Source organism: Vulpes vulpes, chromosome 4 (genome assembly GCF_048418805.1).
Source record: "Vulpes vulpes isolate BD-2025 chromosome 4, VulVul3, whole genome shotgun sequence".
NCBI classification, from domain to species: domain Eukaryota; kingdom Metazoa; phylum Chordata; class Mammalia; order Carnivora; family Canidae; genus Vulpes; species Vulpes vulpes.
In genome coordinates, this window is record NC_132783.1 from 91,472,319 (window position 1) to 91,489,319 (window position 17,001).

General features: G+C 35.9%; 1 protein-coding gene across 16 annotated transcripts in view; it reads left to right on the forward strand.

Annotated features, from left to right (window-relative positions):
- Window positions 1–17,001, forward strand: part of CCSER2 (coiled-coil serine rich protein 2) — a 186,962-nt gene that overhangs the window by 93,954 nt on the left and 76,007 nt on the right. For 14 of the 16 annotated variants that reach the window (XM_072756389.1, XM_072756382.1, XM_072756383.1 and 11 more), the window contains exons 5-6: window positions 3,831–3,993; window positions 16,259–16,454. In XM_072756389.1, coding sequence (XP_072612490.1) covers window positions 3,831–3,993; window positions 16,259–16,454 — 359 coding nt within the window. Of the gene's footprint in view, window positions 1–2,899; window positions 3,130–3,830; window positions 3,994–16,258; window positions 16,455–17,001 lie in introns of those variants that run through there. The other 2 variants (XM_072756397.1, XM_026005759.2) reach the window with 2 other exon arrangements.

Sequence of the window (17,001 nt, forward strand, 5' to 3'; positions counted from 1 at the left end):
CGCTCCTCCCCAGAAGGAGGTCATATAACCCTCACTGAGAGGTACCTTCCCTATACCCAGAGGAAAGGCACATTCTTAATTCCAAGACAAAGGGATTCCCAAGAAGAATCCCAAAAATATAGGGCTTGCTAGGTTTCTTTCAGTTTACTGCAGTTACCTCTTACTCCTTAAGCTATAGTATTCCTCCATGACTGACCATTTTTCATCAGCCTAGCATAAAAATACATAGGTCTGTTTCTTTGGGTCTTTATTTCCTGGGAAGGCTCCCATGTCACATATCATATTAAATAAGTTTGTATGCTTTCCTTCTGTTAATCTGCCTTGTCAGGGTCAAGAAAAACTCTTCCTCTTCTTTTTTTTTTTTTTTTTTTTTTTTATGATAGTCACAGAGAGAGAGAGAGAGAGAGAGAGAGGCAGAGACACAGGCAGAGGGAGAAGCAGGCTCCATGCACCGGGAGCCCGATGTGGGATTCGATCCTGGGTCTTCAGGATCACGCCCTGGGGCAAAGGCAGGCGCCAAACTGCTGCGCCACCCAGGGATCCCAACTCTTCCTCTTCTACATAATCAATCACAGGTCCTTAAGTCACGTGGCCTTCAGATTCTTCACACTGGCCTCTTTCATTTTATTTTTTGCACCTGGGGTTTCCTCTAACGTATGAACTAATAGACCTAGGGATCCTGGGTTATCAGTTCCTGAAAGTATTCTAAATTCCTCTGCAAATTGCTTCAGTCTTATTTAGACCTTAGAAAACATACAGCCATGACTCTCAGCTTAGAATGAGACCAACCTTAATGGGGTTTTCCTCTTCTGAAAGATGTTTAACTTTAAAAGATGTAGTGAGCCTTTGAGGTTTCTTGCCAGCTTCAGGGTAGGGAAACAGGTCAAGGGAGAGATGGGGCAGAGCAAAATGGAGGAGCATAGAATGAGGGAAGAATAAAGGGAGAAAGGACTTTAGGCTTCAGTTGTGATTAGGAAAGATCTGAAAGACACAGTTGTTTTAATTTTCTTACTTTTTTCTTTTACCTTTATCAAGGGATCTCTCTCTCTCTCTTTTTTTTTTGGTTTGATTTATTTATTTATTCATGGTAGACGGGGGGGGGGGGGGGGGGCAGAGACACAGGCAGAGGGAGAAGCAGGCTCCATGCCAGGAGCCCGACGCAGGACTCGATCCTGGGACTCTAGGATCATGCCCTGGGCTAAAGGCAGGCGCTAAACTGCTGAGCCACCCAGGGATCCCGGCATTTTTTCTTAAAATTTTATTTACATTTTATTTTCTGTAGCTTACTTTATCATAAGAACCACAGCATGTAGTACATATAATATGTGAAATATGTGTTAAATGACTGTTATTGGTAAAGCTTCCAGTCAATGGTAGGCTATTAATAGTTAAGTTGGGGGGAGTCAGAAGTTTCACGGATATTTGACTATGCAGGAGGTCCCATACCTCTTTCACATTGTTCAAAGGTCAGCTGTATAAAGCAGGACCCTTGAAGAGTCTTGGAGTAGTCATTTATCTGAAAATTTAGGCCCCTCTATCTCCATTTCTACCAATAGCCTTTTGTGGTCATGGCAAATGTTTGTTTCCAGTGTTTATTTGCCATAGTGCCTGTGGTTGAGCTCTTGTTTCAATACAGGTGCTTTAATTTGTAGCCTGTGTGTAGTATCAACAATCTCTCTAGTAAACACAAAAATGGTATGTCAGTTTTAGGCACTTTAATTTCCCACAGTTTTTAACCCCATCTCCTGGCCTATATGCCTGGTTTATTTGCTTATTACTCTGCATGTGCTGTGTTGGTGATATCCTAGTTGCATATCAGATTTTTATTATGACAGAATTTGTTTGGGAAGTGAGTAGAAGAACTTCACTTGCTTTGAATTAAATATGATCTCAGATGAAAGTAGATACAGATTAACCCTCAGCTGTATAGAATTGCTTAAATCAAAGTAACATTTTAATGCCATGAGAAATACTTGATGAGCTTGAGAAGTACTTGAGTGAGCTTAACTGAGTCTCTGAGTTCTCATACAAATGTGAACTAAAATCAGTGTTAAGCCTTTTTGAGATTTTTTTTTTTAAGATTTTATTTTATTTATTCATGAGAGACAGAGAGAGAGAGAGGCAGAGACACAGGCTGAGGGAGAAGCAGGCTCCATGCAGGGAGCCCGATGCGGGACTCGATCCCGGGGTCCCAGGGTCACGCCCTGAGCCGAAGGCAGGAGCCAAACCGCTGAGCCACCCAGGGATCCCTATTTCTGGGATATTTTTAAGTTTATTTTTCTTTTCTGATCTCATCTTCTACACCTGATTTTTTTCATTATTAATGGTCACCATGCCTTTATTTATCTAACGGTCAGGTTTTCTGTAATTGAACTTAAAAAAATTAAAGAAATAGATTATAATTAATCTCAATAAAATGACAAGAAATTGAAATAATTTCAAATGTAAGGTTTTTTAAAAAAAAATTTCCTTTAAAAAATTTTAAAACTATAAAATGTATAGTTTTTCCCCAAAGTTGATTTCTCTAATGATTATAAACAAAGTTTCAGAGTCTTTTAAAAAGTTATGTGAAATTATTATGCATTTAGAAATGTTACAGTGAGTTTAATGTTTATGAGAATTAAACAGTTATACTTTATTTTAACTACTTTCTTGGAGTGGAGAAGTTTGTTTTTATCTGGTGTACTGTAATGAAACACTTTCATATTTCAACTTCAAGTTTTAGGTTAAGTGAAAATAATCTTTTAAGTAATGAGTTTTTTTTAAATTGGGGATTACATTGCTTTCTAATGTCTTTATCAAGGAATTTTGAGCATTCTGGGTTTGAACTTTCTCATGTGATAATTCTCAGAGAAACCTTTCCTGTTCCTGGCTTGAGTTAGTGTTTGGTTGTATTTTTAGTAACAGTCCTAACTCAGTAGCTATGTAACCACTGAGCGAAGATGGAGTCACAGGGTAAACTGGGCTTGCTTCCCACAGGGAGGGCTGGGAGTTGAGCAGGAAGGAAGGCCTGTTTGTCAGAGCCTTGTATGCAACTATGTCTGAGTAGGCAGCCGGCGACACAATGTCTCCCTTGTACAGAGTAACTCTCCTAGTGAGAGCTCAGATATGTGAGGAAAAAGTGTTTGGGTAAGTGAAGAAGAGGCTTGGGGTGTTTCAAGGAGATTCTTTCCTTGTTTTTGTGGCATTTGGATTTCAGGGAGTGTACTGTTTGTTGCTGCAAAGTACTGGCTTTGTTTTCAGTGGCATTTTAGACTTTTTGAACACGCTCTACTGTAGGCAGATTGAAGCCTCTTACTTTCTAAACTGTGAGCTTAATTTAAGAAATAACGATCTGTTTGTGACGAAAACTTAGTTTGTGCTTCTTGAAATCAGTGGAAGCTAATTGTAGCGTTCATTTTTGGGAACGAGTTCTCTGCTAGACTTAAAATCTTCTATTTTTTCAGATCATTTTCATTCTGAAGTCAGAACCAGCCAGTGATAATGATGAAAACCACTAAAAACTGATTACTGGTGTTTAAAATGTATAATGTTCATAACAAGGATAATTTGCTTGTTTTAAAACACTGAGGCCGTTGTTACTTAAGTGCCTGTGATATGAAAGTTTTATGATTTACTTCAGTTTGAATACTGTAGAGTTCAGTTTTTACCAAAAGAACTGGTTACTTCTCCTCTGGAAATGTTGATTTTGTAATTAGCCCATATAATTGGCTGGTATTTTTAGCATATCATTTTTATATTCTCTGCAGCATTTAATTATCAAGCTATAAGTAGTTAACTTTTATAGAGTGTGTACATGTTTATAGTGTTTTGCTTTTGAATCTGTTTAGTGGAGTGTGACAATATGAACCGCTTTGACCGGTCAGACAGAAATGTTCGGCAGTCTCAGGAAGGATTTTGGAAAAGGCCGCCCCAGAGGTGGAGTGGACAGGAGCATTACCACCTCAGCCATCCTGACCACTATCATCACCATGGAAAAAGTGACTTGAGCAGGTGAGTCTAATTTAGATTACATTTCTTATCTTTTGATTAATTTTGAATCATACTATTCCCCTGCCCCCACAAAACTGTCTTTTAATCTGGTTTTTAGAGGCACCAAAAAATACTTCAAGTTGTATGCGGTGCTAATTAGATGATATGTCTGATTCTTTCTTTTTGGCCCAAATCTTTTTTCATTAGCTTTATCATAACTAAAAATATTTATGTTTGCTATTTGGGCATCATGTTTTGGTGTGATTTTCTAGCTCTCATTTGGGAATGATTATACGTAGAATTTGTTAAAGTTAATTATTTAAAAATGATGTATGAAATTAGTGCCAAGTGATTTGTCTTTTTTTTAATCTTCTTTTGCTTATATAAATAAATCAAAACTTAGAAGGTAACTGAAAAGTTAATTTAAAAGTTCTCAAGTACAATTAGAAACAGAGGAAGATACTTTAAATGCTAGAATTCTTTGCCTCTTTGAAGCATTGCATAGTCTTTAATTTGATAAGATTTTATGTGTAATATGGCTCTGTAGACAGTCAAACCTGGGATCAAACCCTGGCCTGACACAAATAGGTTTGTGAGTTGAAATAATTTATTTAAACCTTCTCTACCTCAGTTTTCACCTGTAAAACATAATTAATAATACCTTTCTCTCAGCGTTCGAGGGTAAGGGACACAAGTACTTGAGCAGTATATGGCTTAGAGTGTGCACCCAGTGGTGATAGTTATTAATTTTCTTCCTTTCACTTCCTCATCTCATTTCACTGGGGATTTGAGGTCATTTTGAGACATAGGTACAATACAGATAATAAAATTGGATAAAGAAACAATAGAAGGGAAATGTATAACCCCATATAGTTCTTGAAGTGAGAAAAAAAAAATTGGCTCTAAGACTCCTTGAAGCAAAAACAAAGACCAAATCTTGATCCATTACAAGATTTATACTATACCTGAGATAAAGGATGTATTTCTCCTGAATTGATTTGCTTTAATGAGACAGAAACCTGAAAGAAGTTGCTTTGCATGAGTTCTTAAAAGGGGGATGCTTTGTGATATAGTGGACAGGTCTCAGCTTCTCAAAGTAGAAATAATGACAAATTCCTCAAGACTGTTTTTTACTTATGTTCTTCAGTGCAAGCTACAAAGATCTCTACACTAGGTGGGAAAAGGCAGTGCTGCAGTGGGTCACAAAATAATGAGGTTTAACTAAAGATTCTTATGTTGGTTTAATTTGGTGTAAGGATAAAATATAGAAGATCTAGAAGAATACATGGAGAATATATTTTTCTAGACATTATTTTGGCTTTTGTTTTTTATAGCTGGGATTTTGATAAGGAATGGACATTGGAGAGTTCTTATTATCAGGCAGGAATATGATGTAGATAGTCGTGATTGCAAATAATGAAGATTATGCTTCTCTCATCTTTGATGGTTGGTTTATAGAAGGTAAATTTAAGGCCAACTTACGAAAATTTAGAAGCCTAACTAAAATGTGAGCCATTGCTTATACTTATGATAAGATTTATTCATCCATTTAACAGTTATTCATTGAGAACCTGTATGTTCAACTCTGTGCTAAATTCTCAAGCTGGGATGAATTTGGAGATAGTGTGAGAGGTGATAACTGTGGATTGGTAATGGCTTCTTAGAGCATTGTTCTGAGGATGCTAAAAATGCATGAGCTCAGTTGGCTTCATTGCAGTTATTGGGTATGTAGAAGATTGATTTGCCTCTTCCATCCCATCCACAGTTGAATGAATAGTAAATACCTCTTGGATGTTGAGTCTGTGGGAGAGGCAGGTATGTAGGCAGTTATATTGCAGTATTAGTGCAGTACAGTGTTGATAGGTGCCTTAGTAAAGTGATTTATATAGATTCCAGAAGCATGCAACATCTGATGTTTGTCTAGGGTACTGGTATGTAAAGGAAGTTACTATTGAACAGGTAAGTATGACTGTAGAGATTGCAGAGGAGTAGTTTCTGTAGGAGAAGGATGAGTATTTCGATGGAAAAAATAGCATGTGCAAAACCATGTATCTGTACTTTGGCATTTTCAGTGAACTGAGTTCATAGCTGGATTGCCAGGTCATTTGGAGGATTGAATAGATGTGATCTTTAACTCTTAACAGCAAAAGTCTCTATTTTAAGATAGAATAGCAAATTTCAACCTGAAATGGAACAATAAATCAGACTGTCCCAAATGGATGAATTACCTGGATGGAGGTAGTAATCTCTGTCCCTGGGAATAATAAAGCTGAGACTGAGTCATCCTTCAGAAAAGTTAAAGAACACTTTCCAAAAACCATATTCTTGGATGTTAATAGGTATAGAAGAGCAATTATCTGATCAAATAGTATAGGAATAAACAAATTAATGTTAAATGAGTTTTTTTAATAGTGGGCTTTACATTGCCTTTAAGATGTAAATATAGTACTACTATTTTGCAAAATGTAATTAAAGATAGAATATATAGCCATTTCACAAAACATAGGACCACAGATCCCTTTTAGACAGTGTAGTTTGCAGGACTAGTGATTTGTGGATCTTCCACACTGGTGATTCTTAGTGAGGAGAGAGAGATGCACCATATTCTTGGGGGTTGGTCATTTGACCCAATGGAGAACTTTTCAACAAGTGGGCACTGGTTCATCATGAATAGTTATAGGTTAACCAGTTTATTGATCCCTTCGGGGGGGATGACCCTTTAGGATGGCCATCTGGGTTTGGGACTTCTAGATCCCCTAGAGCTAGTTATGGGTTGGGTGGTACAGAGAGAAACCCCATTTAAGACAAGCATTACTCTCCAGTATACCTTAAAACTATTCTTTTCTCTCCATGCCTTGATTTTTAAAAATCTGGATGCACTAACCCCAGAGCCTTTTTAAATTTTTTTTTTATTTTTTTATTTATGATAGTCACAGAGAGAGAGAGAGAGAGAGAGAGAGAGAGAGAGAGAGAGGCAGAGACACAGGCGGAGGGAGAAGCAGGCTCCATGCACCGGGAGCCCGATGTGGGATTCGATCCCGGGTCTCCAGGATCGCGCCCTGGGCCAAAGGCACGGGCCGAACCGCTGCGCCACCCAGGGATCCCTTAACATTACATATGCAAAAGTATCTCTTTCCCATTCTGTGACTTCTTGAGTGTAAGTTCCCTTTCCTTTCTGTCCTTTAATTCTCATCATTGTCTTTTTTTTTTAAATTATAGAAATATGTCTTACCCATATTTCAGAGGACTGGTAGTTCAGAACCACGGTTTCCTTTATATTTTTTTTTATCATAATACTATGCTCTCTTTTCATCTGCCCTAAGCTTTCACTCCTCTCTCTCCCCAACCTCATTCTTTTTCTATACCTTCCACTATGCTATATGGAATTCTCTCACATCCTAAAAAATTCGCATTCTTGACCTCTGCCTACAGATTGTAGCTGAAATGTTAACTTTCCTAAATGTACTAATTCCCCCAGTAGTATTTTTATATGAAGGATTCTTATTTTCCAATCACTCTAGTAGCTTACTGTTTAGAGGTGAGGTCTTTGTCTTCACTCCTTATTTGCTTCTAATTGTAGTATTCTTCAGTCTTTTTCCTTTGAGATGTAGGGTATTTGGCTGAGTAAAATCCTCCTTATGGTCCCTAACCCATGCTGACAAAAATCTTTACCCTTTCCTCCTCATCTTAAGCTTTGCTGCAATCCTGAGTGCTTCCAGTGTTCATGCCATGATTCTCAATTGAGGATTTTCCCTTCTATTCATATTTTGTTGAGAGTTTTTGTCATGAGAGTGTTGGGAGTTTGTCAAATGCTATTTCTGTGACTGTTGAGATAATCTTTTTTTTTTTTTTTTTGCCTTTATTCTCTTAACGTAGTATATGACATTGACTGATTTACATTTGTTGAACCGCCTTTGCATTTCTTGGATACATTGTACTGGTCATGGTATATAATCCTTTTATGTGTTGCTGCATTCAATTTGCTAGTATTGTGTTGAGGATTTTTGTGTATATATTCATAATAAGTATTAGTCTATAATTTTCTTTTCTTGAGATGGCTTTTTATGTATTTTTGGTATGATGATCATATATATTGAATAGGGAAGTGTTTCTTTCATTTCTGTTTTCGTAAGACCTTGTAGAATTCACCAGCGCAGTTATTTAGGCTTGGACTTTTCTTTTTGGAAATTTTTTTGATTACTAATTTAATCTCTATAGATGTTTTATAGATATCTGTTAGGTTTTGTTAGTTTGTAGTGTCGCTCAAGTCTTTTGTTTCCTTGTTGACCTTTTTCCTTGTTCTATCCATTAATGAGGAAGAAGTATTAAAGTCTCTAACTACAGTTTATCTTATAGGGAAGGTTGGATAGCAACACATTCTCTCAGTTTTTGTTTATATGGTGATGTTTTAATTTCTCTTTAATTTTGAAGGCTAATTTTGTGGGATATAGAATTCTTGGTTGACAATCTTCCTTTTAACATTTTGGACCCCCATGCTTTCTTTCTTTCTTTTTTTTTTTTTTAAGATTTTATTTATTTATTCATGATAGACACACACAGAGAAGCAGGCTCCATGCAGGAGCCCAACGTGGGACTCCTTCCCAGGTCTCCAGGATAACGCCCTGGGCTGAAGGTGGTGCTAAACCTCTGAGCCATCCGGGCTGTCTGACCCCCATGCTTTCTGATGAAAAGTCAGCAATCTTAATCTTACTGGGCATGTCTTTTGATGAGTCATATTCTTCTTGATTTATTCAGGATTCTCACTTTTTCTTTAGCTTTTGACAGCTTGTGATGTGTTTCTCTTAATATATTTTGGAGTTGAGCAAATGACTAGACAGCAGGTGTTTGTTTTGTTTTGTTTCGTTTTTAAAATGCCTTAAACCAATAAGTATCCCAGCCTTTGCCAAGGGGCTCTTTATGTGTGTGTGTGTGTGTGTGTGTGTGTGTGTTTAAGGATACTTTCAGCAACCTGGTAAGCATTTTGCAGCTCTGCCTTAGCCTTCTTTTCCTCCTTGCTCGGAGACTCAGGGTCAGCCAAGGGTGAGAGGTAAAGGCCTTCTCAGGCATTTCCTCAGCATGTGTGCAGCTCTATACAGGTGTATGGCCTCCTCTATGTCCAAGAATATGTTGGGGCTTTTCAAAGCCTCCTGTGGGCATCTCCTTCCTCAGTTTTTTTTTGTTTTGTTTTGTTTTTCTTTTTTAAGGTATTTGATTACCTTCTTGTTTACCCCAATTGCTATTGCTATTGCCATCTCACACAGCTTAAATTTTTAAGCAATTGCACTATTTTTTTTTCAACAAATGTGCTAGAGATAAGGCTGTTCCCACTGAGAAACCTCGGAATTAGGTCAAATAAAACAACTGAGAATGGGCCTTTTCTAGGGAGGTGCTAGTTAGGTCAAATAGTAACTATTTTCTGGAAATGGTGCTTTTCAAAGAATTCCAAACCCAGTTTACCATCTACCCCTCCCCCTAGTGATTGCTGCATTTCACTGCTATTATGCTTGTAAAGCTCTTGTTTTTCAAGCTAACACAGAGCTGGGGAGATAGGCATGGCAACAGAATAAATTAAAATCCATAGACTTGTTCTCACCACGATTAAACTGGGTTTCTTTCCTTTTCTTCTTCTTCTTTTTTAATAAGTGCTCCTTAGTTGTGGCAAGCATTTGGTTGATTTCCATAGTACTGAATAAGTTGATTTTGACAAATTTGCCAGTATTTTCAGTGCTTTTATGGAAGAATGAGCTTTTTGGAGATCTTTATTCTGCCATTCTAGAAATACCTACTCTCTTTTTTTTTTTAATTAATAGACTTAATTTCTTAGAACAGTTTTAGGTTTAGAAATACTGAGCAGAACGCAAAGTCTCCTTGTATACTACCTCTTTTATACAATTTTATACAATTTTTCCTATTATCAACATCTTGCACTAGTTGTTACAATCGATGAGTCACTATTGATACACTTATTAACTAAAATCCATAGTTTACATTAGGGTTCGTTTGCTCTGTGTATACATCCTGTAGCCTTTGACAAATGCATAATGATCTGTATTTGCCATTACCTCTCATACAGAATAATTTCACGTCCTTAGACTTCCATGTCCTTGTATTATCCCTTCCTTCTCCCCCAGCCCCCATCAATACTAATGGCAACCACTGATCTTTTCACTGTCTCCATAGCTTTGTCTTTTCCAGAATGCCATGTAGGTGTAGTCTTTTCAGATTGACTTCTTTCACTCAGCACTATGTATTTAAATTTCCTCCATGTCTTTTCATGGCTTGATACCTCATTTCTTTTTATCACTAAATAAGTACATTGTGTGGCTGTACTGTAGTTCATTTATCCATTAACCTCCTGAAACACATCTTGATTGCTTCCAAAATTTGGCCATTATGAATAAAGTTGCTTTAAGTATTTACATATGTAAGTTTCAAACTTGTTTTGATAAATATCAAGAAGTACAGTTGCTGGATCATATAAATAAGATGTTTAGTTTGGTAGGAAATTAACAAATTGGCTGTACATTTTGCATTTTGTTCAGCAGTGAATAAGAGCTCCTGTTGTTACACATCTTCACCAGCATTTGGTGTTGTGTTTTGGATTTTAGCCATTCTAATAGGAGCCGTAGTGATATCTCATTGTCTTAATTTGTAGTTCCTTAAGGATATATAATGTTGGACATTTTTTTCATATGTTTCTTTGCCATTTGCCATTCTTTAGTGAGATGTCTTCGTAGAACTTTTGCTCCTTTTCAAATTTGTTTTCTTGTTGAATTTTAAGAGTTCTTTGTATATTTTAGATACGAATCCCTTATCAGACATTTTACAAATATTTTCTCCCAGTCTGTGACTTGCCTTTTCAAATCTCCTAATTAATTTTTTTTTTAAAGAGCAGGTGTTTTAAATTTTAGGCAGATTTTTAAATTTTTTCTTTCATGGATTATACTTTTTCTATTGTATCTAAAAAGTTATTGCCCATCACAGTGTCACCTGGATTTTCTTCCTTGTTATCTTGTAGTTTTACATTTTCCATTTAGATCTTTGATACATGTTGAGTTAATTTTTGTGAACTGTGTGAAGGGTCATTTTTTCTTTTTTTGCATATGAATTCTAGTTTTTCTGTTATCACTTTTTGAAAAGATTAGTCTTTTTTGTTTTTTATTTTTGTCTTTTCCTAGTTTTTCTTATCTCTTTATTGAAGTATAATTAATATACAATGTTATATTCATTTCAGGTGTACAACATACTGATTCAGCAGTTCTATACTCAGTACTCACCATGATAGAGTCACCATCTGTCAACCAAAACAACATTATTACAATGTGACTAATAGTATTCTTTGTGCTGTGACTAATCTCTGTGACTTATTCATTTTATAACTGGAAATTTGTTCCCTTAATACCCTTTGTTCATTTCACACACACACACCCCCATCCCCTCTAGCAACCATCAATTTGTTTACTGTATTTAAAAGTTTGTTTCTTTCTTTGACATATTTCACCTAGCATACCTTGTAGGTCCATTCATGTTGCAAATGGCAAGATCTTTTCTTTTCTTTTTTAATAGCTGAGTAATATTCCATTGTGTGCATACATATGCGCGTGCACACACACACACACACACACACACACACACTACATCATCTTCATTCACCTGTCAGTGGACACTTAAGTTGCTTCCATATTGTGGCTGTTATAAATAATACTGCAGTAAACATAAGCATGCATATATCTTTTCAAATCAGTATTTTTGTTTTCTTGAGTAAATACTCAGTAGAGGAATTATTAAGTTAATATGGTATTTCTGTTATCCTGTCTTCTTTGAAATGACTTTGTTCTTTTGTCAAAGATCATTTGATTATATGTGTGGATACATTTTGGATTCTCTTTTTTTGTTCCGCAGATCTATTTTTTCATCAGTACCACAGTCTCGATTACTGTCACTTCATGTAGTAAGTGGAAATCAGATAGTGCCAGTATTCTCTCTTTTTCTTTGGTATTGATTATTCTGGCTCTTCTTCCTGGGCGTGTAGACTTTAAAATCACTTTGCTTGATATTCACAAAATAATTTGGTGGGATTTTGATTGAGATTGTGTTGAATCTAACATTCAAAAAATATAAGAACCATGAATATAAACATAATATATTTATTTTTAATATACAATTTTTATTAAAGATGAGAAAAGAAACATTAATGGTTTTGTGAGGTCAAAATGTGACTCAGATTAGGAAATAAAGAAGAAAAATTCTTTCTCCTTGTCTTTTACACACACACATCTCTACCTACTAGTCTAATGTGTGGGTCACAAGCCTTCAGATTAGCACAGAATCACACATTTTAGTAATCAAGAAGCTTGAATAGAAGTGAAGGATATAAGTATATGGGTATGGCCACATAATTTGAGGAGATTCCTTTAAAACTGCAATTAACATAAAGACTCCTAACTCTGGGAACTAGGGAACTAGGGGTGGTGGAAGGGGAGGAGGGCGGGGGGTGGGGGAGAATGGGTGACGGGCACTGAGGGGGACACTTGACGGGATGAGCACTGGGTGTTTTTCTGTATGTTGGTAAATTGAACACCAATAAAAATTAATTTATTAAAAAAATAATAAAAAATAAAAAGAGAAGGAATGAGATCCTAAAAAAAAAAAATAAAACTGCAATTAAGGAGGGACGCCTGGGTGGCACAGTGGTTTGGTGCCTGCCTCCAGCTCAGGTTGTGACCTGATCGAGTCCCATGTCAGGCTCCCTGCATGGAACCTGCTTCTCCCTCTGCCTGTGTATCTGCCTCTGTCACTGTGTCTCTCATGAACAAATAAAATAATAAAATGAAATGAAATAATAAAATAAAATAAAATATAAAAAAATAAAACTGCAATAAGGATTATGCAGTGATGTGATTATTAGGTGTGTGGATTGAATATCAGGTGCTGCTAATGTATGGATTCAATTTAAATGGGTTTTAAAAAATGCTTATCTCTTAGAGATTCACTTTTTTTTTTAAGTTATTCTGATCCCATTTTGGGGGGGATGATTTTATTGGCTATACTTACAGAACAATATTAAATAATATTGGTAATGGTGGACATTTCTTTCTCATGCTTCTGTAACTATTGAACTCATTTTTGCCTTAACCATACCTGTATTTGTTCAGTATTCAATAGTCTACCTAGCCTATGGTCAGCTACATAGAATCTGCCTTTGCTAACACGCTGCTAACCATCCAGTGTATTGCCTAAAACAGCATGCAGTCTTCTGTTGCATTCACCGTCTAAGTTCTCTACCAGAAATCCACAATTGTTAAAATCTGTATACAAATACAGATTAATGCCTGTCAACTTAATATGAGTATTGTGTCCAATAATTCCTCTATTGTCTCATGTTTATTTTTCTTTACTTTCTTTATGTATTCATCCCTGGGTTTCTGCTTGCACTCTTGTAAAGTGATTTTACCTCTCATTCTGTTTCAAATGTTCAGATTCAAATGTGTGTTTCATTTCAAATGTTCAGATTCAAATGTTCAGATTCAAATTCATCCTTTCAGAATGTGGAATCTCAAAATCTTCATTATCTTTCTATTCTATTTTTTTCCTTTCCTGTTTTTAATAGTGTCCTCTTATTTCCTGAAAATAACCCCTGTTACCTATTTGCTTTCTGTTCCACCTTTGTCTTCTTTTGCCTCTTGATCTTCTCAGTTATCTTCTTTTTATCCAGCAAAGTTCAGTAAGGTGTTATGTTATTTCCAATGTATTGTCAGATGGTTTTACACCAAACACTCAAGTATAAACAAATCATGTAAAATTTACCAATTTGGGAATATAAGTGAAGGTTATATGGCATAATAGTGTTTTTTTGACACTTATATTAGAAAATTTTTTCAATATAAAGAAGTTGGAAATTATTTATAGTAATAATAATAATACAATAGCAATTAGTTTTTATTTAACATCTATATATCAGGCACTGTTCCACGCACTTTAACATATATTACCTCATTTTAGGCTTATATCAACCTAATGAGGTGTAAGTACTCTTATAATCATCATAATAGAGATCAAGAAAATGAAGGATATATAAAGTAGGCTTGTCCGGTTACTAGCTAGTAAGTGACAGAGCTGAGATTTGAACTCAGGTTTCTGTGTAGGCAATATAATGGCCCTGCTTTCAGAGGGCTTGTGATCTAATTAGAAGTGTGGTAGGTATATGGATTTCTTTAATTTGTATTAAATAAATTAAGGATCCTAAAGTGCTAATTTTATCTAGTTGAGGGAATCAGCAAGGGCTTTTATTTTATTTATTTATTTATTTATTTTTTAATTTATTTATGATAGTCACAGAGAGAGAGAGAGGGAGAGACACAGGCGGAGGGAGAAGCAGGCTCCATGCACCGGGAGCCCGATGTGGGATTCGATCCCGGGTCTCCAGGATCGCGCCCTGGGCCAAAGGCAGGCGCCAAACCGCTGCGCCACCCAGGGATCCCAGCAAGGGCTTTTAGAGGAAGTAACATTTTAGTATGCTGAGAACATGTAAGTTTCATTTTAGGTCTCATGGTAGAAGTATTTGAAATGCAACCTAAGGTAGATGAACTTTATTTGGTGTGCACTGGAAAACATTGAGAGTTAAAGAAATTATGGCCCAAAGGCATTACATGTATTTTCAGTAGCTAGTTACTGTCTAGTCAGGATTTAAACCTTAATCTTAGGCAAGAGGTGCCTCTTTTATACCATTGTAGTTTTCTAGATACCAAATCTTTGATCCTGTATTATTAGTGATAAAGATTTGTGGCTCTTCCTTTGAAAGTTTTTAATTCATTAGTTCCTTGCATGTGGTTGATATTTAGTCAACCTAAAATAAGCCTTATTCTGTACCTTATTCTCATATTTAGATTGCTGACCAGTCTCCTTCAGTCTCTTCCTCGCTAATCTTTATTTTACAGATTACATAGAAAAGTAAAGTTTATACATAGAAAGTAAAGTTTAATTTGATTATTAACTGGGACTTTTTAATGTGACTGCTTCTAGATTATAATTTTAAAGTAGTACTTTTTATGTCACAGCTAAAGAACTTTAGAATTTCAGCAATGGAAGCTTGAAAAGAAACAACATAGTGCTTAAAATCCATGTTCCTTAATCATTCAGTGAAAGCAATAACAAAGATAAATAACAAGTAAAAAGCCTCCTGGTCTCTGATACAGAGGAAAAGAATACATGGTCTGTGTCTTCATGAAGTTTATAATTTGGCACAGATTGCAAATGAATACAGTATACTATGTTAAGTACTATGGTGGGGCATACTAGAAGGGTCTATGAAGGACACCTGTGGAAGTACCAAGCCCTGCTTTGGGGGATTAGGGAAGCTTTTCCTGAGGAAATGCCAACTACTTTTAGATGAAGAGGAGTTATCTTCTCCAGATCAAGTGTGCAGTGGAGGGCAGGCTGGGCAGCCTGGCCAGGAGTACAGAGAGATTGATACAGGTTTGGAGATGAGGGAGATTGTAGTGTGCTTCAGGCAATCTCAGATAATTGGCTGTGGATTAAGAAGTCCGTTTGAGGGAGGCAGATGTGTTGAAGGATGAAGTTAAAGAATAAATTGGATTCAAGCTATCTGTGGCCTCATAAGCCATATTTAAAGAGTCTCCTTGTCCCTGGAAAACATGCCTTGCACTTTGTACCATTGCTTTTCATTTTCTTTTTCCAGAAAGCCTTCACTTTTCATTCCATCATATTCAAACCTGATGCTTTTATAGTTCATTCCAGGTTCTTTCCTGTCCAAGAACCCTTCCAAAGTATGTCAACTTTTTTCTCTGAAAACTTCTCTTTATATGCCAGATGACTCCATATTTTTGTTTTACTGCCTTGCTAATTTATTATTGCTGTCTTTTTTTTTTTTTATCATGCCATGTATCGCTTGGCCAATTAAAGTCAAAAGCTAAAGAGCAGATGATCTATTCAAACAAGGAAAATAAATATAATTTTTTTTTAGGCAAGGCCTGTCCCTAGAGTTTTTTGTTTCTCTTCTTATGTCCTAAGGAATAAGGTTTATTCATCAATGTGTAAAATACACAAAAAGGGGGAGGAGTACAGAAGATAATTGTGTTAATGAGAACTAGAACTGATTAGAAATTTTGGTAGAAACAAATTGAGTGTCTGAGTTAAGCAAAATCAAAGGCTATGGGATAATGATGAATGATTTGTAATAATCTCTGCAATAATTTCATTACCCTATTTCTTTCTGAAATTATATTGTATATCTTTTCCCTCCCAACTTTTTCCCCTGCCCTTCTAGAGGCTCTCCCTATAGAGAATCTCCTTTGGGTCATTTTGAAAGCTATGGAGGGACCCCCTTTTTCCAGGCTCAGAAGATGTTTATAGATGTACCTGAAAATACAGTGATACTGGATGAGATGACACTCCGGCACATGGTCCAAGATTGTACTGCTGTAAAAACTCAGTTACTCAAACTGAAACGTCTGTTGCATCAGGTGAGTATATATGAACATTTTTAGCTCTAATATTTTGAATTGCAAAATGGATTGACTTTACTTTTTTTTTTTTTAAGTTAACTGGGTTTCTAATGTCTTCAAATTTCTGTAGAAATAATGCATGTAAATAGTATATAACTTTGGTGGGAGAAAACAAAATGGGATTTTGCATAATGCTCTCAGTACAATCTCCAACATTTATGAAATGTGTGATATTTTTTAGTAACCCAATTTTTCTCCTATATTCTTTTTTTATTTTTATAGTACCTACATTATAAGGTTGTTGACAGAATTAGAAATAGTAGTTGTAAATTTAGAGATCTAATACCTGAAGTATAGTATTCAGGCAGTTAGTCATCAGTGGCTGCTACTATAATTTCAGCTGAGTAGGAAATAAACAGCAGTTTTTACTTATATAATCATAGTCATATAATTTAACTTTTATTTGAAACCTTCAAGTTTAGTCTTCCTCAGTCTTTTCATTTCTCACTTGAGAAAATCTAGACTCATAGCAATGATAGGACTTGTCCAAAGATACAGGGTGAGC